The sequence below is a fragment of the Hemicordylus capensis genome, chromosome 1, assembly GCF_027244095.1.
Source record: "Hemicordylus capensis ecotype Gifberg chromosome 1, rHemCap1.1.pri, whole genome shotgun sequence".
Taxonomy (NCBI): Eukaryota; Metazoa; Chordata; class Lepidosauria; order Squamata; family Cordylidae; genus Hemicordylus; species Hemicordylus capensis.
This window is the reverse complement of record NC_069657.1, coordinates 142,687,393-142,709,129: the sequence shown is the minus strand read 5'-3', so window position 1 is coordinate 142,709,129 and position 21,737 is coordinate 142,687,393. Positions and strand designations below refer to the sequence as shown.

The 21,737-nt window shown below is 44.0% G+C and overlaps 2 protein-coding genes across 9 annotated transcripts in view; both read right to left on the bottom strand.

The window, feature by feature from the left end:
• Nucleotides 1-905, bottom strand: part of OSBP (oxysterol binding protein) — a 30,231-nt gene extending 29,326 nt beyond the window's left edge. The window contains exon 1 of one of the 3 annotated variants that reach the window (XM_053311262.1): nt 887-905. Coding sequence is in view for 1 of the 3 variants with exons in the window: in XM_053311253.1 (XP_053167228.1) it covers nt 402-733 (332 nt within the window). In the remaining 2 variants the exon portion in view is untranslated. Of the gene's footprint in view, nt 1-239; nt 318-401; nt 734-886 lie in introns of those variants that run through there. The other 2 variants (XM_053311253.1, XM_053311257.1) reach the window with 2 other exon arrangements.
• Nucleotides 906-10,499: 9,594 nt separating this feature from the next.
• The window catches only part of PATL1 (PAT1 homolog 1, processing body mRNA decay factor), a 39,722-nt gene continuing 28,484 nt past the window's right edge, over nt 10,500-21,737 (bottom strand). For 3 of the 6 annotated variants that reach the window (XM_053311277.1, XM_053311302.1, XM_053311285.1), the window contains 11 exons: nt 21,463-21,646; nt 21,046-21,169; nt 19,851-19,948; nt 19,611-19,670; nt 19,003-19,151; nt 18,571-18,630; nt 17,315-17,474; nt 16,198-16,353; nt 15,929-16,020; nt 12,011-12,160; nt 10,500-11,707 (listed from right to left, as the gene is read on the bottom strand). In XM_053311277.1, coding sequence (XP_053167252.1) covers nt 11,686-11,707; nt 12,011-12,160; nt 15,929-16,020; nt 16,198-16,353; nt 17,315-17,474; nt 18,571-18,630; nt 19,003-19,151; nt 19,611-19,670; nt 19,851-19,948; nt 21,046-21,169; nt 21,463-21,646 — 1,255 coding nt within the window. In that variant the 3' untranslated portion in view covers nt 10,500-11,685. Of the gene's footprint in view, nt 11,708-12,010; nt 12,161-12,612; nt 12,760-15,928; nt 16,021-16,197; nt 16,354-17,314; nt 17,475-18,570; nt 18,631-19,002; nt 19,152-19,610; nt 19,671-19,850; nt 19,949-21,045; nt 21,170-21,462; nt 21,647-21,737 lie in introns of those variants that run through there. The other 3 variants (XM_053311288.1, XM_053311296.1, XR_008319911.1) reach the window with 2 other exon arrangements.

The window sequence follows — 21,737 nt, the reverse complement described above, 5'->3', positions numbered from 1 at the left end:
ACTGGCAGATCATCAAAAGAGAAAAAAGGAAAAATAGGGAAGAGGGAGGCTGGCACGAAAGTAAACGCCACTACGTTTAAGTCGTGGTGCGTGTTGGTGGCCAGGAAGAAGGGATCCAAGGGCTGAAGGCCGCTGGGCAGCTGCTTCTCAAGACGTGGCGGACAGGACACCTTCGTGCTACGTGGCAGGGAAGTGCTAGGTGAGCACATCCCCGGAGAGACTGCGGCTGGGTGGCTTACCTGCCGCCACCATACAGGACAGGACCACGGGGAGGGGGAGGCGGGGTGTGGGGGGCCAAGAGGCCTCGACCACGGCTGAGACCTACTGAGGTGTTCTGGGCGTGGCCTAAAGGTGGGCGTGGCCACCCCGCCAAAGGCCAGCGGGAAGGGGCGTGGCCTCACCTGTAGTAGCTCAGGAGTCCGTTGCTCAGCACGAACCAGCGCCGCTGATACCCTTTGATGTAATTGGTCCATTTGAAAAGCCAGCCCTCGCGGGACGACCCGGAAGCAGAGGTGCTCGACCCGGAAGCGGAAGCAGAGCTCCCCCCTGGAGCGCCTGCCACCCCCCCTGGGGCCGGTCCCCCGGGGCCCAGTGTCCCTCCGCCGCCTCCACCGCCAGGCCCAGGCGAGGGCAGTGGGGTCGCTGGACCAGGCCCGCAGGCAGCCGCCGGTCCTGAGGCTACGGGCCCGACCGCTGTTCCTGGCCCGGGTCCCGCTGCTCGTAACTCCGACATGGCACAGCGCAGCACCGTCGCCCCCACAAGCCCGAACCGCCTCTGCCAACGGGAGACGAGGAACCGCCGGAGGCTCAGCGCCTCCCTCCTTCTTTCCTTCGCCCTCCCCCCCCAACGGTACGCGTCGCGCCGTCACCCAGCCCTCCCCATTACCAGCGAGCGACGCCCACTCGAGGGGCTGGAGTCCCGCGGGGCACCGCCCCCTTTGCCGCTACTGGTCCAAAAAACCTCAGGAGGCGGGACATGCCGGTACATTGGCTGGCCTTCCGCTGTCATTACCTTCCTACTGGCTTTCCTTATGCCTGTTCCTATTCGTGTCTCCTCCTGTCCTTTCCAGCTAACAGCCATTAGAAAGCTCATGGAGACTCTGACGTCATTTGAGACGGGGACTTTGTTGGTTAGGCACAAATGACAGGGGAGACTTAATTTCTGGAAGAGACGAGAGGGAGCCCCAGACTCAGTGACGTTATTTCTTGGCAGCCCAATCCTGTGCATGTTTACTCAGAAGTAAGACTGACTGAGTTCTAGGAGCATGCAACCTCCATTTAGATTGTGAAATTGCCAGTCAGCCCGATCCTAAACCTATTTATTCGCAAATAAGTTAAACGTAGGAAGGCTGGCTTCTGCGTGAAGAGACTTCAAATTAATTAATTAGTGGCATTAAATAACCTCTTGTTGTAATCCCTTTTCATCCTGGAGAGAATCTATCTATGTGGTCGCTAAGAATTGACACCGACTTGACGGCACTTAATCAATCAATTAAGTAAACCCTGTATCTTACCTAACCGATAACGGATCACTGTTATGCACAACAGAGTGCAGCGAAGGGAAATGGCAAGACTTTAGTGGGGCAGTGTCAAGTGATTCCCAAGCTTTGGAGTAAATAAATGTGGGGGTCTGGAAACCGTCTCCTATGCAGAACAGTTAAAAGAGCTGGCTGTATTTAGCTTGAAGAAGGAAAGACTGAAGGGGTGTGTGATAGCTGTCTTCACATATCTGAAGAACTGTCGCTGTCACATAGGAGGAGGAGGAGGAGCAGCAGCAGCAGCAGCAGACTTATTCTCTTTTGCTCTGGAGGTTGTAATTACAAGGAAGCAGATTTAGGCTGGACATTAGGAGGAATTTCCTAACTGTAAACTGTTCAACAGTGGAACAGTCTGTCTCATGCTATAGTGGGCTCTCCTTTGCTGAAGGTTTTCAAAAAGCCATCTATCAGGGATGTGGTAATAGTTTCCTGCTGGATTAGAAGACTCCCAAGATCCCTTCCAACTCTTAAATTCTATCATTGTATTATATTCACAGACAAAATTGCATACATTCCATAGCCATTTTACTCCACTCTTTACAATGTTTCTTCTTTTACATTTGTGTGTACCTACCAATTCAGAATAACAAGGAAGCCATAAAAGGGAAGAAGACTTCCTTCTGAAACTGGAAGGCCTGCCCAAATGAGGAGAACAGAAAGGAACACAAACTCTGGCAAAAGAAATGCAAGGGGACAATAAGGGAGGCGAAAAGAGAGTTTGAGGAACATTTAGCTAAAAACAAAAGGGAAATAACAAACTTATTTAAAGACATCAGATGCAGGAAACCTGCCAGGGAGGCGATTGGACCGTTGGAAAATGAGGGAGTGAAAGGGATTATTAAGGAGGATATGGAGGTTGCAGAGAAGCTAAATGAGTTATTCGCATCTGTCTTCACAGCAGAGGATACTGAGTATATACGTGTTCCTGAAACAGGCTTTTCAGGGATGGAGTCTAAAGAACTGAGTCAGATAGCAGTGACAAGAGATGATGTTCTAAACTGTCTGGAAAAACAGAAAACTAGCAAATCACCAGGGCCAAATGGCATCCATCCAAGAGTCCTCAAAGAACTCAAATGTGAAATTTCCGGCCTCGTTGCTAAAATATTTATATTTATTTATTTATTTATTAAATATTATTATTAATTAAAACTTTAAGGGAGCCTTCCAAAAGGCTCAGGGCAGTTTACATTAAGAAACCATTAAAATCAGTTAATAATTAAAACAAAAATTAAAATATATAACTTATCCCTGCAATCAAGCTCTGTACTGGACTGGAGTACTGGAAAGTAGCCAATGTAACACCGATTTTCAAAAAGGGATCCAGGGGTGATCCAGGAAATTACAGGCTTGTTAGCTTAACATCAGTTCCAGGCAATGATGGAAAGCATCCTAAAGGATAAAATTGTAAAGCACATAGGCCCTGCTGAGAGAGAACCAGCATGGCTTCTGCAAAGGTAAATCTTGCCTCACAAACCTTTTGGAGTTCTTTTAGACTGTCAACAAGTGGGTGGATAAAGGTGATCCAGTTGATATAGTATACCTGGACTTCCAAAAAGCTTTCAACAAAGTTCCTCATCAAAGACTCCTGAGGAACCTTAGCAGTCATGGGATAAGGGGACAAGTACATGTGTGGATTGCTAACTGGTTGTAGGACAGGAAACAGGGTAGGGATAAATGGAGAGTTTTCACAATGAAGGGAAGTAAGAAGTGGGGTCCCCCAGGGATCTGTACTTGGACCACTGCTTTTTAATTTTTTGTTCATAAATGATCTAGAAGTAGGGGTAAGCAGAGAGGTGGCCAGATTTGCAGATGATACCAAACTATTTTGGGTTGTGAAATCCAAAACAGATTGGGAGGAGCTCCAAAAAGGTTTCTCCAAACTGGGGGAGTAGGCAACAAAATGGCAAATGCAGTTCAGTGTTGGCAAGTGTAAAATGATGCACATTGGGACGAAAAACCCCAACTTCAAGTATACGTTGATGGTGACTGACCAGGAGAGGGATCTTAGAGTCATGGTGGACAGCTCGTTGAAAGTGTCGACTCAATGTGCGGCAGCTGTGAAAAAGGCCAATTCCATGCTAGGGATCATTAGGAAGGGGATTGAAAATAAAACTGCTAATGTTATAATGCCCTTATACAAAACTATGGTGAGTCCACAGCTGGAGTACTGTGTACAATTCTGGTCGCCATATCTAAAAAAGGACATTGTAGAACTGGAAAAGGTGCAGAAGAGGGCAACCAAGATGATCAGGGGCCTAGAGCACCTTTCTTATGAGGCAAGGCTACAAGACCTGGGGTTTTTTACTTTAGAAAAAAGACGACTGCGAGGAGACATGATAGAAGTCTATAAAATCATGCATGGTGTGGAGAAAGTGGATAGAAACAAATGCTTCTCCCTCTCACATAACACTAGAACCGGGGGTCATCCCATCAAATTGATTGCAGGGAAATTTAGGACCAGCAAACGGAAGTACTCTTTCACACAACACATAATCAACTTGTGGAATTCTCTGCCACAGGATGTGGTGACAGCTGACAACCTGGCAGACTTTAAAAGGGGTTTGGATAATTTCATGGAGGTCTATCAGTGGCTACTAGTCGGAGGGCTATAGGCCACTTCCAGCCTCAAAGGCAGGATGCCTCCGAGTACCAGTTGCAGGGGTGTAACAGCAGGAGAGAGGGCATGCCCCCAACGCCTGCCTGTAGACTTCAAGTGGCATCTGGTGGGCCAGTGTGAAACAGGATGCTGGACTAGATGGGCCTTGGGCCTTATCCAGCAGGCTGTTCTTAACACTTCATGTGTTCCAATTCAGAAGAGTGCACATTACAAAAAAATGTGCCACAAGACACTTTGTTTTTGTTTTATATTCATCACAGATCAATTTGGGTCAGGATGCACCTACCAGCTGAATCTCTTCCACTCACAAAAAATATTTTGTGGAAGGTTAGATTTTGTACAGGGAACACTTTGTTTATAGACGGATGATGACCATGGACTGAGTCTGTTTGTCACCGTGGAGTTTGCTTAACCAACTTTATGTATTGCTCTTACGCAATAATGTTTGTTTCAATTGGGAACTGAATTTCACAACTTCACTACTTGGAACAGAATTTTAATGTTCCGAAAATATTGCTGGGTTAGAAGTGAGAGTGGTAGTTACTGTCAACACCTATGGCCAAATAAGAACAGAACATAAGAACAGCCCTGCCAGTCAGGCACAAGGCCCATCTAGTCCAGCACCCTGTGTCACACAGTGGCCCACCAGATGCCTTTTGGGGAGCCCACAGGCAAGAGGTATGTGCAGGCCCTCTATCTAGCTGTTGCTCCCCTGCAACTGGTATTGAGAGGCATCATGCCTCTAAGGTTGGAGATGGCCCCCAGACTAGTAGCCACTGATAGACCTGTCCACCATGAATTTGTCTAATCCCCTTCTAAAGCCATCCAAGATGGTGGTCATCACCACATCGCATGGCAAGGAATTCCATAGATTAATTATCTGCTGTGTGAAAAAGTACTTCCTCTTGTCAGTCCTAAATTTCCCAACCTTCAATTTCATGGGGTGACCCCTGGTTCTAGTGTTGTGAGAGAGGGAGAAAAATTTATGTCCACCTTCTCCACTCCCTGCATAATTTTATACACCTCGGTCATGTGCCCCCTTAGTTGCCTCTTTTCCAAGATAAAAAGCCCCAGATGCTGTAGCCTAGCCTCATAAGGAAGGTGCTCCAGGCCCCCAATTGCCCTCTTCTGGACCTTTTTCAGTTCTACAATATCCTTCTTAAGATACAGTGACTAAAGCTGTATGCAGTACTCCAGATATGACCACACCATAGATTTGTATAAGGGCATAATAATATTAGCATTTTTATTTTCACTCCCCTTCCTAATGATTCCGAGCATAGAATTAGCCTTTTTCACAGCTGCCACGCACTGAAATGACACTTTCAATGAGCTGTCCACCATGACCCCAAGATCTCTCTCCTAGTCAGTCACCGACAGCTCAGATCCCATCAGCATATATGTGAAGTTTGTGGAGTTTTGCCCCAATGTGCATCACTTTACACTTGCTTACACTGAACCACATTTACCATTTTGTCACCCACTCCCCATTTGGAGAGATCTTTTTTCAAGTTCCTCACAATCCGTTGTGGATTTCACTACCCTAAATAGTTTAGTGTCATCTGCAAATCTGGCCACTTCACTGGTCACCCCAACTTCTAGATCATTTATGAACAAGTTAAAGAGCACTGGTCCCAGAACCAATCCCTGAGGGACCCCACTTCTTACTTCCTTCCATTGTGAAAACTGTCCATTTATTCCTACTGTTTTCTGTCCTTCAACCAGTTACTGATCCACACATGAACCTGTCCCCTTATTCCATGACTGCTAAGTTTACTCAAGAGCCTTTGGTAAGGAACTTAAAAGCTTTTTGGAAGTCCAAGTATACGATGTCAACTGGATTATCTTTATCCACATGACTACTGACACTCTCAAAGAACTCCAAAGGTTTAGTGAGGCAAGACTTTCCCTTGCAGAAGCCATGCTGGTTCTCCTTCAATAAGGTCTTTTCTTCTATATGCTTAACAATTTTGTCCTCAAATATGCTTTCCATCAATTTACCTGGCACTGACGTTAAGTTGACCAGCCTATAATTTCCAGGATCCCCTTCTCCTGCAACCTTGGAGAAGCTGCTGCCAGTCTGTGAAGACAATACTGAGCTAGACCAATGGTCTGGCTCAGTATATGACAGCTTCCTATGATCCTATGGAGACCACCATCGTGGAAGCGTCCTGGTTGCACAGCTCCTCCCTGACCTTCTCAAAGATACGTGTCTTGAGGCGGAGACTAGAAAAGAGTTGTTCCGGCCAGGGAAAATATACCATTGGTTGTCAAAGAACACCAATCATGTGTGAGAACTGTTTTGTTTCACTGTTGTATCATTTTTGTATTTTAGATTATAAACCACCTTGCATGCACTTGCTGGAGGGCAGTATATAAGTGCAGCCAATAAATAATCATTCCATTTATGTCCCAATTATTATTATAATTACTCTTCTTACACTCTATCCTAAACATGGGGTTTTTTGGACATAAGTCCCATTGAGTTCAATTAGGAATGCAGATCTAGTATTTCCCAAAGACAAGATTTTTCTTAAAATATCTGATAGAAAGCATTGTTTGCTTGAAAGTTGTGGTCACTTCATATCTTTGCAAACACTGTGCATATAAACACTGTATTGTCTTAAAATGCTATCTTTGTCATCTAACCATGGATTCCCTTGGGGATTTTCTGCTTGGCATGGCTATCACTTCTTTTAAAGCCCTGGTCACTGTGTGGAAGTAGAGATGACCCAAGCAGTTGACATGATCACTCCTAAGCTCTCTCTCCAACTGGGCACAGCTTGATTGGCTCAGTTGTATGACATACTGAAAGCTTTGAAGCAAGTATGGGAATGGCTGGAATGCAAGTGGTGGAAAATGTGCAGTGATTCTGACCAGACACAGATAAGAGCTCATTACCAAGCCTGCTCTGTGGCAGTGAAGAGAGCAAAGAAACATTACTTCTCTGTCATTGATGCATCCTTGCAATGCTATTCAAAGAACTTTTTCAAGTGGTCTTCTCCAGCTTGGCGATGTTAAGAAACCCTCAAAGGCTCACTGCAACATGTTTGCTAAGCACTTCTGGATAAAATCACTCATTTGTTAAGAGTTAGTTGCCACTTTTGGAACAGTTCAGTCTAGGGTAGTGTTCAGAGCTTCATCAGGTCCTATTTTGTTGGATGAATTTCAGTGGTTGTGCTCAGAGATTGTGGATAAAGTTCTCAGAGAGGTGTTCCCTTCTGTTTGTGTGCTTGCCCTTTGCTTCTTATGGCTCAATATTAAACAGAAAATGAAAGACCAGCTAAATCTGGAAGGTGATGCCCCTTTCCAAAAGGGGTGGTCCCAGCTGCTTGAAGGTGGTGGTTGTGGGGCCACTTCTTAAAAAGCCCTCCCTGGATCCGAACGATTGTCATAACTATTAGTCAGTTGCCAATATTCCCTTCCTGTGAAAGGTGCTTGTTGTCCAACTCTGGGCTCTCTTGGGCAAGTTTTTAGCTATATTTCAGTTGCACATCAAGCATGGTTTGGGTAAGGGAACTGCCTTGGTTATCCTAGTAGATGACCTATGCTGGGAGAGACAGGATGACAATCTTGTTTCTCCTCAACCTTTCAGTGACTTTTGATACCATCAAACATCATAGCCGCCTGGGTTGGCTAGCCATAATACTGAAGGTTGGGGGCACTGCTTTGTATGTAGTTGTTCCACTTCTGTCTAGACAGCAGATTCAGAAGATGGTGCTGGATTGGGGCAGCTCCTTGGCATTTATGCTATGGGGCCCTGTAGAGCTGCATCTTGATCCCCACGTGCTGTTCAGTATTTACATGAAGCCGCTACAGGTCATCAGTATGCATGATACCTAACTTTGCCTCTGCTTTATCTCTAATTCAGAGGCAGAAGAAACCCTGAACTTGGCAATGGACTGGACTGGATGGAGGCCAATGAGCTGAAACAGTCTGGACAGTTCTGAGGTGCTGTTGATGGATAATTCATCTGCCCATGAAAGTAATGTTTGATTTGCACTACCCCTAGACCATCAGGGGGTGCTCGTTGATCTAATTGTGTCCTCCATAGTGTCCTCCTTTGTGTCCTCCATAGCTCAGAGACCTTCCACCAGCTGAGGCTGGTGTGCTAGCCGAGACTCCTTCTGGACAGAGATAGCTTAGCCATAGATATCCATACTCTAGTAACCTCCAAAGAGAATTACTCTTGAGTTGTATATAGGACTACCTTTCAAGATTGTCCAAAAATTTGTCAGAATACAGCTGTTAAGCTATTGCCTGGAACTAGGCATTCAGATCACATCTCTATAGTCCTCAAGACAACTGCATGTGCTCCTGATCAGTTTTTAAGGCCCAATTCAGTGCTGGTACATCCATTTAAAGTCCTATACAGCTCAAGGCCAAGGGCATTGGAAGGGACACCTACCTCTGTTAAAAGCTGTAGAGACCTTCTCTTGCTTCTGAAGGGGTGGTAATGAGAATGTTTTTTGGAGGAGGTGTCCTGGTTATGAAAGTCTCTCCCCAGAGAAGTTTGGCTGGTGCTGGCTTTGTCATCTTTTCAATAACCAGTGAAAACCTATTTTTACAGCTCTTTGAATTGTTATTTTATTTCATTATCAGAAGTCTGTTTTAGTTTAGGTTAATTTAATTAATTGTATTTTAGCTTTGTGCTAGCTGCCATAAAAGTGTGTTTGAGTAGGATATAATTTTAAAAATAGTGTGGTACACAGCTAGTTCTAATTATGATTAAATTATGTCATTGCCTTCCCTAGGATTGGCTTCTAAATAAGAGTGCTCAGCAATCTAATCCTATGTAGAATTAGGCACACCTAGTATTTATTTCAATTTGCTTAGGTGTACTTGCCTCCGTAGAGGACTGGGATCTTCAGTTTATAATCTGAAACACTCTTACTCCCTATTAAGTCCCATGGAATGCAGTGTGACTCATGAATAAGCTTGTTTTCGATCAGACTTCAGACCTTGGTTTCTTACCCAATGGGTGATTTACTGTGCAGTTCAAGCAGCCAGCTTATAGAGAAATCTCACAATCACCATTAGGTAAAAGGCAAACTAGTAACAAATATCTATTATATACATGAATAGAAGAGCAGAATTGAGATAATATTGCCTAGAATTCAAATAGCCCCCAAATATAACTGTTTCTAAATGTCTTTGGCAAAGATGGACTCAAATTCTGTTTTCTCAACGGAACTGTTGTTGCCTTTTAGTCCTATAATCAGCAGTTTTCAGAATCCCTGCCAATCTTGTTTTAGAAACCAATATTTTGGCATTTGAACTCTGCCATGTTACCATAATCTGAATTCTGCTTCTCTGTTTACATAATATTAACAAATACCTAAGTGGGTTCAATATTTGCACAGCACACAATTTTCTACAGAATTTGCTCTTTTTGACACACTACTACTACCATTGTTTCTCAACAAAATTTCTCAAAGCAGTTCATTCTATCCAAGTTTGAAGGGACACAAATCCTGCTGATTGTAGTGGGACTTTAGGAGTAAGTATGTACAAATTAGGAACATAGGAAACTGCCATATACTGAGTCAGACCATTGGTCTATCTAGCTCAGTATTGTCTTCACAGACTGGCAGCGGCTTCTCCAAGGTTGCAGGCAAGAATCTCTCTCAGCCCTATCTTGGAGAAGCCAGGGAGGGAACTTGAAACCTTCTGCTCTTCCCAGAGTGGCTTCATCCCCTGAGGGGAATATCTTGCAGTGCTCACACATCAAGTCTCCCATTCAGATGCAACCAGGGCAGACCCTGCTTAGCTATGGGGACAAGTCATGCTTGCTACCACAAGACCAGCTCTCCTCTCCCCAAATTGCAGCCTTGGTCTGGATGGCTAGGATGACTCCTAGACCTAGAGAGATCTTAAGAGGGACACAGGTCTTGCTCAAGAATATATTTTCCTTCGAGAACCCCTTGACAGACATTTCTAGTGGGGAGCAGATAGAACTATGAAACTCAGTGCAGAGAAATACATTTAAATCAGAATGCACAAGATCCTGTGCAAGAAGAGGTGCTCCAATCCCTACAGGCAACTTGTTCCATAACTGAGCAAAAACAAGAGGCCTGAAGTTTTGTGTGGTTTAATCAGAGCCAAAAATCACACAACCTGAAGCACTTGTCTCAATAACCAATTCATGCAGCATGTTGTCAGAGACAGAGAAAACTCCACACCTCTTGAGCAAGTTGTTCATTCACTCATACATGTTTCTCCAATGTAAAGGGTCTCATGTCATTTCTGCCATATGAGAAGCACCCCTAAGTGGGCAAGAATGACACAGTCCCTATTCAAAGAAATACAAGATCTCCCCATAGAACACCAGGGTACACACTCTCCACAAGTATAGAATTTTTTTTTATTTACAATACCCTATAAAAATGTAAATTTAGAAATTTTCATTAATCATAACCAAACCAAAAAGTAAAAGCACAATAATAATAATGGACCACTTGATCGTGTACTGAAAGGAGTAAAGAGTGGAAGGATAAGAGAGGTTGAGGAGTTGGTGGAAAGGAAGTGGTCGACAGGTTAGTTAGAAATTTGGATTCAAGAGAAGGAGTAGGGAAAGGCAGATGGTAGGGGAATACTGTGAAGAGGCAGCCGGTTAGTAACAGGAGTCTTACTGGTTTTAGAATACCTACATGTGCAAATTGTTTTTAAAAAGCAAGTAAAAAATAAACCTCACCACATTAAAAAAAAAAAAGAGCAAAAAAACAAAACAAAAAACCCAAAACAAAACCAGTAGGACCTAGCTGTGTATGGATATTGAAATTTGCTAAGATTAATCTGTTCCAGGGGAATTAATTCCTGGTACCTTATTGGTTAGTCTACAGGGGGTCTTGGCCAGCGGGAGCTTGAAGCAAGGTGTAGGTCAGAGACAAACAGCTCAGGTAGAAAATGGGACCTGGGAAGACTAGACAAATGTGCAAAGATGACGTTGCTTCATCACAAGGTTCAGAAAGGTAACCACTTTGTAGGAAAGAGGCAACGCCACATTAGTGAATCTGGCGCTGGAAGAGGAGAGAAGAAACCAGTGAGCCAATCAGAGGGAATTTCCCATCATTTAAAAATGCTCTAACACATCAGAGACAGAAATATCTGATCTCATAGTTTCCACAGTAGAGAGCTTCAGATTACAACTCCCCCATCCCCATGTTCTTAGTGATATGAGGCAGAAAGGTGGAACTATTTTCTCTTCTAGCCCATCAGTAGTGTACTGGGAAGAATGGGGTATGTGTAGGGAGAAAAGGCAGCAGCCATAGTGAAAATGCAGAGGGAAATGGGGGCAGGGATTAGTGCCTAGGTGAATTCAATGCAGCAACGACATGCAGAACTGCAAAACTGGCAATGAGGGGCAGAGAAGGAAAGCACATATCCAGCCAAGAGAGTAATCTTCTGTGCTAGACCAGAGAAACAATCCCATAAGGATTTATTTTGAGAAGGCACTGCCTCCTCTTTGCCCATTGAAATACTCTGGAGATGGGAGCATGATGGAGACCAGCAACGACAGCATTTTGAGATCTATCGTATTTCTTGAATCAACCTAGAAAAGGCAATGAATGAGAGGAGTTGGTCAGACTGAGTGCAGAAGTACTATCTGAAAAGTTAGAATGTCTTTTTCTTAGCTCAAGAACCTTTATAAGCCACCTTTCAATTCAAACATCTCAACTTAATAGTCAAATACTCCAGAGTGAAAATATAAATCCTTCCTTTGCATCAACTCCCAGTGAGAATATTGTTTTATACAGTGCCATCACTAGGCTTCTATATACTTCTCTGTAGATCGTTCTGGTCACTACCACCCCTTTGCTCCTCTATTAATACACAGATGATGCAACATACTTACTGCAACTTTGTTTCTAGCACATTCAGCTTCTGCCGATCAACATAGCGAGAGAAGAGAGATAAGAGATTAGATGGGGTAGACACTGGCTTGGCCAAGGCTGCCTGAGGGATCCGAAGAAGTTCTCTGGTTGCCATAAACATTAGCTCTGTCCTGCCAAATACAAAGCAACAATGGTAAGAATGTGCTTTGTGTAGAGAGTGGTACATGGGGCTTCACCTTGTTGTCATGTTGGAGTAGCTTCACCTTGTCATGTCTACTGCACTACAAGAGTTATTACGAGAAGACAAACCAAAGACATAATTGTAAGTGAACACTTGTAAAAAACAAGGTGGATGCAGTATACCTTAAATTTTAAGTTGGCAATGCTCCACAAAGCATTCTCCCAAATCAGCTGGATAAACCTGACAGAGGGCACAGCTCTCAGGCAACTATCCTTTGGCTGCAGTTCAGATGGATCAATGACAAATTGGGAGGTGACAGAGAGAAGTTTAGTATCACGAGGCCATTCCTAAAAAAAGTCTGTACATGGTCTGGCCCAGTTAAACATTCAAGGAGACCAAGTGGGAGGGCAGAGGAGAGAAATCAATCCTAAATCTACTTACTTGCAACAAATGGTTGTACTGCCCGCCTCTGGAGGATGTTGCAGCAAAGAGGCATCTTGCTTTGAGAGACCTATTCTCTCACCATATACACACGTGGACAAATTTGTTGGTACCCTTACAGCTCATTGAAAAAGTGTTTTATGCCTCCTGAAAAGTGATTAAATGAAAAGCAATTGTCCCATGTATACCTGCATGCCTTTGAGATGTCATCGAGTAAAGCAAAGTAAGTGTGAAAACAGATAAAATATTGCTTATTCTACAAAGATATTCTAAAGTGGCCTGGACACATTTGTTGGTACCCCTAGAAAAGATCATAAATAATTGAATTAGAGTAAGATTTTTCAAATTAGCTGTTTTATTTAATTAGTATCACACGTCTCCAATCGTGCAATCAGTCATTCAGCCTATTGAAATGGAGAAAAGTAGTCACTCTGCTGTTTGGTATCATCGTGTGTCCCACAATGAACATGGACCAGAGAAAGCAAAGGAGAGAGCTGTCTAAGGAGATCAGAAAGAAAATCATAGACAAGCATGCTAAAGGCAAAGGCTATAAGGACACCTCCAAGCAGTTTGATGTTCCTGTGACCACAGCTGCAAATATTCTTAAGAAGTTCAAGGTCCAGTGGAATGTAGCCAACCTCCCTGGATGCGGCCGCAAGAGGAAAATCGACCCCAGAATGGTAGACAAAAAGCCAAGGACAACTTCCAAAGAGATACAAGCTGAAATCCAAGGTCAAGGTCCATCAGTGTCTGATTGCACCATCTGTCACTTTTTGAGTGACAGTGGGCTCAATGGAAGAAGACCCAGGAGGACTCCACTGTTGAAAGAAAAACATAAAAAAGCCTGACTGGAATTTGCTAAAATGCATATTGACAAGCCACAATGCTTCTGGGAGAATGTCCTTTGGACAGATGAGACAAAACTGGAGCTTTTTGGCAAGTCACATCAGCTCTATGTCCACAGATGAAAAAACGAAGCTTTCAAAGAAAAGAACACCATACCTACTGTGAACTATGGAGGAGGCTCGTTTATGTTTTGGGGCTGCTTTGCTGAGTCTGGCACAAGTGGCCTTCTATGAGCCCTGATCTGAATCCTATCGAACAACTATGGAAAGAACTGAAACATGCAGTCTGGAGAAGGCACCCTTCAAAGCTGACACAGCTGGTGCAGTTTGCTCAGGAAGAGTGGACCAAACTACCTGTTGACAGGTGCAGAAGTCTCAGTGAGAGCTACAGGAATCTGTTGTTTGCAGTGATTGCCTCTAAAGGTTGTGCAACAAAATATTAGGTTAAGGATCCCATCATTTTTGTCCATGCCATTTTCATTTGTGTTATTATTTGAAATATTTTGCTGCATCGAAACTCTAAAGCAAAGTCTGATTTTTGTTGAATGCAGAACAAATAACGATGGGTGCCAATTACTTTTGTCAGATTCAAGTTATTTCAGAGACAATTGTGGGTTCTTCTTTTTTCATGGAGGGGTACCAACACATTTGTCCACGTGTGTACCATTCATTGCCTCTTTCAGTAATTTTGCAATATAAATGCTCTTTATCCCAGTGACACACATTCACTCTACATTGTCAGAACAAAGGGGACTATAGTTCCAAGGACCAGTTGTAAAGTGAAAGATTACTAGGAGTTTAGAGCCTGTTGAAGTTATACCCTCAGGCACAGGACTTTTGCCTCCCTAGCTCCTAGAAGTAGTGTGGCAGGCTGCAGTTAGACAGTGAGCACACGGTCAAAGACAGACACTGTTTTCTAGCCAGACTTCAGGCTGAAAGAGACTACTAAACTCAACCTTCTCCGAATGTCAGGATTCAGCCCTGAAGCATGTGAAATAAGTGTGGAAAAAAGCAGGGCAGTACTGCAAGTGTTAAATAGATAACTCAATGTGCAAAAGACACCCCCCTTGAAACAATCAGGCATCCACATACTGTGAAGGGGAGCTAATCCTTGTGTAGCTCTCTACAGTGAATGACAAACTGAACTCATAAGACTGTGACTGTAGCTTAATGGAGGGCAGGAAAGTGGAAGAGAGCAGAGGAATGCTAGACTACAATACACTGATGCAGAAGCCTAGAAATACATGAAGTACTATTTTGCTTGGCTCCAAGGGAGCCCACAGCTGAACAGTGTGTTCAGTTTATGTTTAAAAGGCTGTAGACAAGTTTGAAGGAGGAGTCAAGAGTACATAAGCATGTCATGACAGACAAAATAACTAAATGTGTTTAGCTTTAAGGAGAGACTGGGAGAGGTCAGGAGATTAAACTACCTTAAGTATTTAAAAGCCTCCCTAAGAGAAGAGCAGCAGTCACTGTCCTCCACTGCCCAATAGGCAGCGAGTTAAAAGTTTGCAGCAAGTTTTGGTTCAGCTTCCAGTTGTTCAGAGAAGTAAACAAATATCACCTCCTAAGAGACATAATGAGATGTTTGTTTAGCTCCTGGCAAATGCCTTAGGCACAGATCCTTATGTTTCCTACCAAAAGCTACTATTTCAAGTCACAGTTAAGGGTCACTATGACATCCAAGATGAAGGTGACAAGCCTTAACACAGTGTTAGAGTGTACATAACTTTAAAGGAGGAAGCTGCTTCTACTACTGGCTCAGGATGTCTCAACATCCCCATGAGAACAAAATGCCATGAACCCATCTTCCCATGAACCCATCCCTCTCGCTTTGGTAGGAGAAGAGACCTTCAAGTTGACCAGAGGATCTCTTTTTCCATAGCTTTACAAAAACTCTAAAAGCTACATGCAGCTTGTAGCCACTGTTTTAACAAGCTATTAGTCCCAGATATACAAGCTCAAAACATAACCAACCACCTGCCTGTGCTAGCATGACTAGCAGCAACTGCAGCTGAAGGCCCAGTACTTTAGTCAGTGTGGCGCAGTCTCCTGAATGCTGAAACTGGACATGAAAAATCCAGGTGCAAAATTCCATGCAGCTGCAACATTCAACTGGCGACTTTGGGAAAAGTCACCCTCTCAGCCTAGGTCTACCTCATGGGGTTGTGCCACAGACAAAAAAATGTCCCTTGGAGCAAGAGCAAGATACAAACATAGCAAATGATCCACCATGACACTGAGAGCCTGGAATGAGGCTGGAGTTTGTACAAGTCAGAAGTGCCAAGTAACTTGCTTAGTATACATTGCCAACGTACCAGACAAGCCATCACCTACTGCTGTGTATTCTCTGTACTGTTTAGAAGCCAAACTTAACACGTGTGTGTGTGTGTGTGTGTGTGTGTGTGTGTGTGTGTGTGTGTAAATGTTTGCAAAGTAGATGCAGCTAGGGATAGACTGCCAAGACTCACCACTGGTTGTCCTGTGTGAACTCTGTAGTAGAATCTGAACTCTGCAATTCCTCCCCACGGCTCAAGACCAAGTACAGCAAGGAGAGACCAAACTGTAGAGTGGGAGGGAAAGAAGTTCCTATTAGCAATGCGGCTGAAGAGACTGTGTTAACCTTTAAAAATGCAAATGGTCATATCTCTTGCATCCTAGGGCAATACAGCTGTAAGTTAGAGCCTTCTGGTATGTTGGGTTGAGTATGGCTAAGAGCAGAATGAGAAGAGGCAGGCACCTTATTCTGGAGCACAGCTGTGAGATGCAGGTTGGCAGATGCTGGCGCTGTTGCGCTCTGAGGTAGGTTCATTAGCTGCTGCAGGATGCTGGCGACAGTCCCCAGCGGAAGATGATAGAGAACAAGAGAGAAGGGCCTCAACAGGCAGGGTAGCACCTGGAGAAGAGGCAGAATACACTCCTATTTACTCAGTACTTGAAAAGCATCTCACATGTCAAGAGTGGGGCTGAAGCAAATCCAGGGACCAACATAGTTCTGAACTTTTTCAACTAGCAGAAACAAAAGGGAATCAGTTTCTTTTAGAATCAGCCAAGGAATACAGAGGAATGATGTTTCAAGAGATAAAATAAAGCTGAAAGATCTGTATAGAATGAAATGGACAGCAGAATATCAAGGCTGGGGACTTTGCAGTTTTGTCCTCACCATTAAGCATCTTGTCATACATTTCAAGGGGCCTAATACAAATGAATATTTGCCACCAATTTTCATAGATGAAGATGGTGGCCCTGAGGGGAAGTATTTAGCACAAGGCTAAACAGCAAGCTACAAGCAGAGGTAAGAAGACATGTTTCCTTCAAATTCTACTTGCTTGGCTATATATAAAAAATATTTATACCCCACCCCTCCAGTACAACACTGCTTGGGGTGGCTCGCAACAGTAAAAGTAATATCAAGTTTAACATAACAAACAAGACAGCATAGAGTAAAACCCATTAAAACAAACACAATTTTAAAAGAATAAAAAATAAGAAGTCCACCAATTTATCATTAACATGTTTTAAAAGCCTCTCTGAACAAATGGGTTTTGAGCTCTTTTTTAAAAACCCTAAGGGAGGGAGTACGGCATTCTTCTGGGAGGGTTGCTGTTTAGGCTCTTCCAGAACACCAAAGTGGACCACCCACAACCAAATTGCTATTGAGGAATCAGGCTGTCAAGCCATAAAGCACACTGGGAAAATATGTAATATGTTTAGTGACTGTTGAAAAAAATCATCCAGAGTACTGAATATTTATTTTACTTAATCGAGAAAAAAGTTAGCTATGTAAGTGAACTCTTGCAATCTACTAGATATGTCCCCTGAACAGAAAGAGGACCTGTCTCTTCAGCTGTGCTTACCTCATCCTGAGCATCCTTCTTGATTAGGAAGGGCAAGTTCCTGGATGTTGCCATAAGTATGTCAGCTGCTTGCTCAGCGGACAAAAAGGGGAGGATCCGGGCAACCAGACGTTTGCCTTTCCGAATACACATGATCTGCACAAAAGGGTCATCGCTCAGCCTGCCCAAAGAGAGTACATAAACTGCTTATGAGGCAGAACCAGAGCACATGACAGTTCCCCATTGAGCGACATGCAAAACAGGCACTATTGAATGGTCCAGAGGTGCAGTGAATACAAAGCAGCATTTGAGGCATGACTTCTCCCACTGCCACAAGACTGATGTGTTTCAGAAAGGATTACTCATTATTTCCTAAAGGAAAACATCTAGGACTCCATGCAAAAACCTTTTATACCTAAGTGAGTCTTGTCTGAAGAGGACTTCAGTGAGAATAACAGGGCCAAAGTCAATCAAATAAGGATTTAAGTTGTTCAGCTTAGCTTTGAGGTTGGCAACTAAAGGTCCCTCTAAAATCCAGCCCTTGGTGACTACCAACTGATACATCTAGTTCACAACCAAGAAATGAGGAGGAGCAGACAGAGAGTGCAAGGTTTGTGGCAGCAGCACTTCCAGCAGGTTACTTAAGAAGAAAAAGCAAATTGTGAAGAGAATGCAGAAATAGTTTCTCATTTGAAAGATGTTTGTTTTTGAACTAATATCTTGGAAGAACGAGTTAAGTCAAGTTTGTCATTATGTTCCTTACAACAGCTCTGACAACCTCTCTCTACATAAAATTCTCCTAAAAGTACTCATGTCATGAGATTACATGAGTAATCTCATGTGTGGCAGCTCTCACGAGAGTTTGCAAGTGGCTGCCTGGGGGACAGCAATGGGGAGAACATGGCTGAAGCACTCGCAGCCCGGCGAGAGGCTGAAGCACAGGGCGGAGTGGGGGGAGATGACAGGTAGGACTAGGGGCACAGATGGTCTGCACTGGATCAGCTAGTTTAGAATACTTGCTTTCTTGCAATGTTCATCCCACAATTATTCCCCAATATGGAACAATAGAACACACTGGGCAGAATCCAGACTAAGTTAATCATGATGAAACACCACTGAAATAAGAGAGTCGTGGCTAATTTCAGTCCCATTAATATTTCAATGGGAGTTACTCATGACTAATTCTGTTTTGACTGGGTAGGGTCCAGAGTAACATATATCCCTTCAACACTGAGGGTAGAAATAGGGGAATTTATCCCCATACACAGAACACTTACAACTCTAGAGTTTCCTCAAATGTCTCGTGCACATGCTTACAGCCATCAGGTTGGAATGACCTATCCATTTCAGACAAAGAAGAAAGGAGACATACCAACGCTTGTGGGTAATAGTGGTAGCATCCAACACTCTCCCTGCCTTATAATCACCCTTCTGGTAATTTACTATGTCTCTCCAAAGCTGACATTCATTATTCTGTAGAATATTAATATTAAGCAAGCTGTTATATACTTCCAAGGGGCACTTGATGGCGAAAACACTGAAGTTTTTTGTAACCTATGGTAACATGAGTCCAGTCCAGAGAACAGGCTTCCTCATATTTAATAGGAGACGAGCAGAACACCCAGATTCGGGGGGAAACACACTCCATATCTGGGTTTTTAAAAAAAAATTGTATGGAGGCCTTAGCATTCTACTGAGTAGATTCTTACCTTTCCTGGTTGGGCATTTTCCCTCTCAGATTGTCATACATGTCACAGATCTTCTGCTTTCTCTCCTCCATCAAGGCCAGCCTATCACCTTCCAGGCTCAAGAGGTAACGCCTCTCATAGTCTTCTACATCCAGGAGGAAGCTGTATGTCTAGTTACCCAAACACACACACGTGAACTCACCATCGCATATACAACCTTCCAAATGCCACATAATATTCTAAGGCTTCAGTTCCGATGTCTGGATAACATTGTTGAATTCATCTCCCAAACAGTTCTTGAAGACCAGGTTGTTGCTTTATAGATGTATGTCTACTGAGTCACACCATTAGTTTAAAACTAACTAACTATACTATAAGCAGGAACTTAACCTATTAAAATGAAGTAACACGGCTAGGCCATCAGAAAGAAGTTCTGATCAATTCAGTGGTAGCCTCTAATCTAAATACAAGGAGGAAGGAATGCAGGAGGATCTCTTTTATCCATGGTGTTTGGTGGCCTAGAACAGATTTCAGTTAGGCTGCTGCCACCACCAAGCATAGAATTAACTCCTCCCCTTTGATACTGGGCTAGATGATTCTCCTTTGAAGAAATAATATCTCAAGCTCACCTTCTCAATAGTGAAGAGAGTCTGACGCCTCTTATCTCGAACCTGCTTTTCTTTTGTTTCCTAAGGAGTACAAAACAGGCTAGTAAAGACTTCCACAGCTTAAACACACAATCTGCTTAGCAATTTGAGCAGAACAGGGAACAAAAAGGGTAGAAAATAGCCTAAGTCCATGTTTGGGATAAAAGACTGAAATATGAGATGACAAGATATCCACAGAGAAGTCACAGCAAGAGAACTTACATCTTTTTCACCTCGTAATGTCACTACAGCATCAATCATTTTGCGGGGGTTATTCACACTGGAGACTGTAAGCTTCCCCAGTGAGCCCTCAAATTGCACTGCAAACATAAGGAACAAACAATGCAGGTTAAACACCACACATCAACTTCTCTGCCTGGCTATTCTGTCACCTCCATACAAAATTATAGTATTCCTGGCCCTTTGCAGTTTTCCCCTCCAACAACTACTTTCATATTGGCAGACTTGAGAATGAAGCTGTACTTTAGTTATGCAGCAGTCCTACTGTTCTTTGCCCTGTCTAAATTTGCTTTGCTTTGCTCTCCTCTACACCATAAGGGTATGTTGGGTCTCATTTAAACATGCAGCAGATGAATCTGGCAGAGCTCCAAGGTGTGGAATGTAGGGGTGTGCACGGAACCGCCAATTGCGGTCTGGCACTGGGGTGGGGGGTACCTTTAAGAGCGGCGGGAGGGCTTACTTACCCCTCCCGCCGCTTTCTCGATCTTCCGCCGTAATCCTATGTGTAATTGGGGCAGCAGGATACCTCCCTGCCGCCCCTTCCCCGACGGTGCTGGGAAAACTCCCAGCAGTCCTTTGCGCGCCGCGTGCGCACATCACAGAGGCATGTACGCGCGCCGCGCAAAGGACTGCTGGGGTTTTTTCCAACAATGTCGGGGAAGGGGCGGCAGGGAGGTATCCTGCCGCCCCAATTACATATAGGATTACGGCGGAAGATCGAGAAAGCGGCGGGAGGGGTAAGTAAACCCTCCCACCGCTCTTAAAGATACCCCCCCTCCCGAACCGGACCGCCCAGGTCCGGACCGGTCCGGAGGCTATTTCAATGGCCTCCAGACCGGTCCGGGCCCATCCCTAGTGGAATGGCCTGCACCACTTCAGACTGCAGATGTGGGGGAAATAATATTTTTGAATGCTCCCAAGTTAAAGACTTGCCTGAAAGCGGAAAACTAGCAAAGAATCCAATCTAATCCTATCCAACCTCCTTCCTTATGTACTAGTCTCCTACTTTGAAGGAAACATTTAGTTTTCCCACATTAAGAAGAAATGTCATTCAGAAATGATACCTTCCACTATCCCTTACAGTGGCCCAGTCCACTCAAGCACTTCCAGAATATACCTCCTCATTCTCCTGCATGTGTAGACCAGACCTCTATGTGCAGGGATAAGGGACACTTACCTGGCTTGTAGGCATGCTCTAACTTGGCCACTTGTGGGGTAATTAGTTTGGTGCGTTCTTTTTTAGGACCATCACCATGCATCTCCTCAGCTGCAGGCAATTTTTCCAGCTTCTGAAAGTAGTTCTAAGGCACAGAAAGGTGGTTAGAAGCCTAGCAACAGCAACTGCCAACCATTAAGCAAAACAGGGTTCTATTCCTCCCCCAAAACAAGATGAAAAGCAAAATGCTACTCTAGGGGCCTTAAATGGGCTGCAATGAGAAGGACATTCTTCAGCAGAATGGCTGGACCTTGTTTTTTCAAGCAGAAGAGTGCTGGCACAGGAGAAGTGGTGCTCAGTATACCCAGCTACTAATGCCTGCCGTCTCAGGTTTCCACATAATCTGGGTGGTCAACAATAGCATCTTGAAGTACCAACCTGATAGTAGAAGTCATCCAAGTATGGATCAGTGCTTTGCAGTTGCATCATTTGGATCTTGGACACCCAATCCTTTTCCCGCTGCAGCATGAGATTGGCATATGGGTCCTTCCGTATCTGCTCCTGGTGGCTATTCCGGTGGCTCCCCCGATCCCCCGCTGACCCATTTAGACTCCGGTGCTGACTGAAATGGCATGAAATTCAGGAAAACTACCCAAAACAGTGACCGAGGATACAGCATGCAAGTACTTCAAGGCAGTAGCCTGAGACTTAGA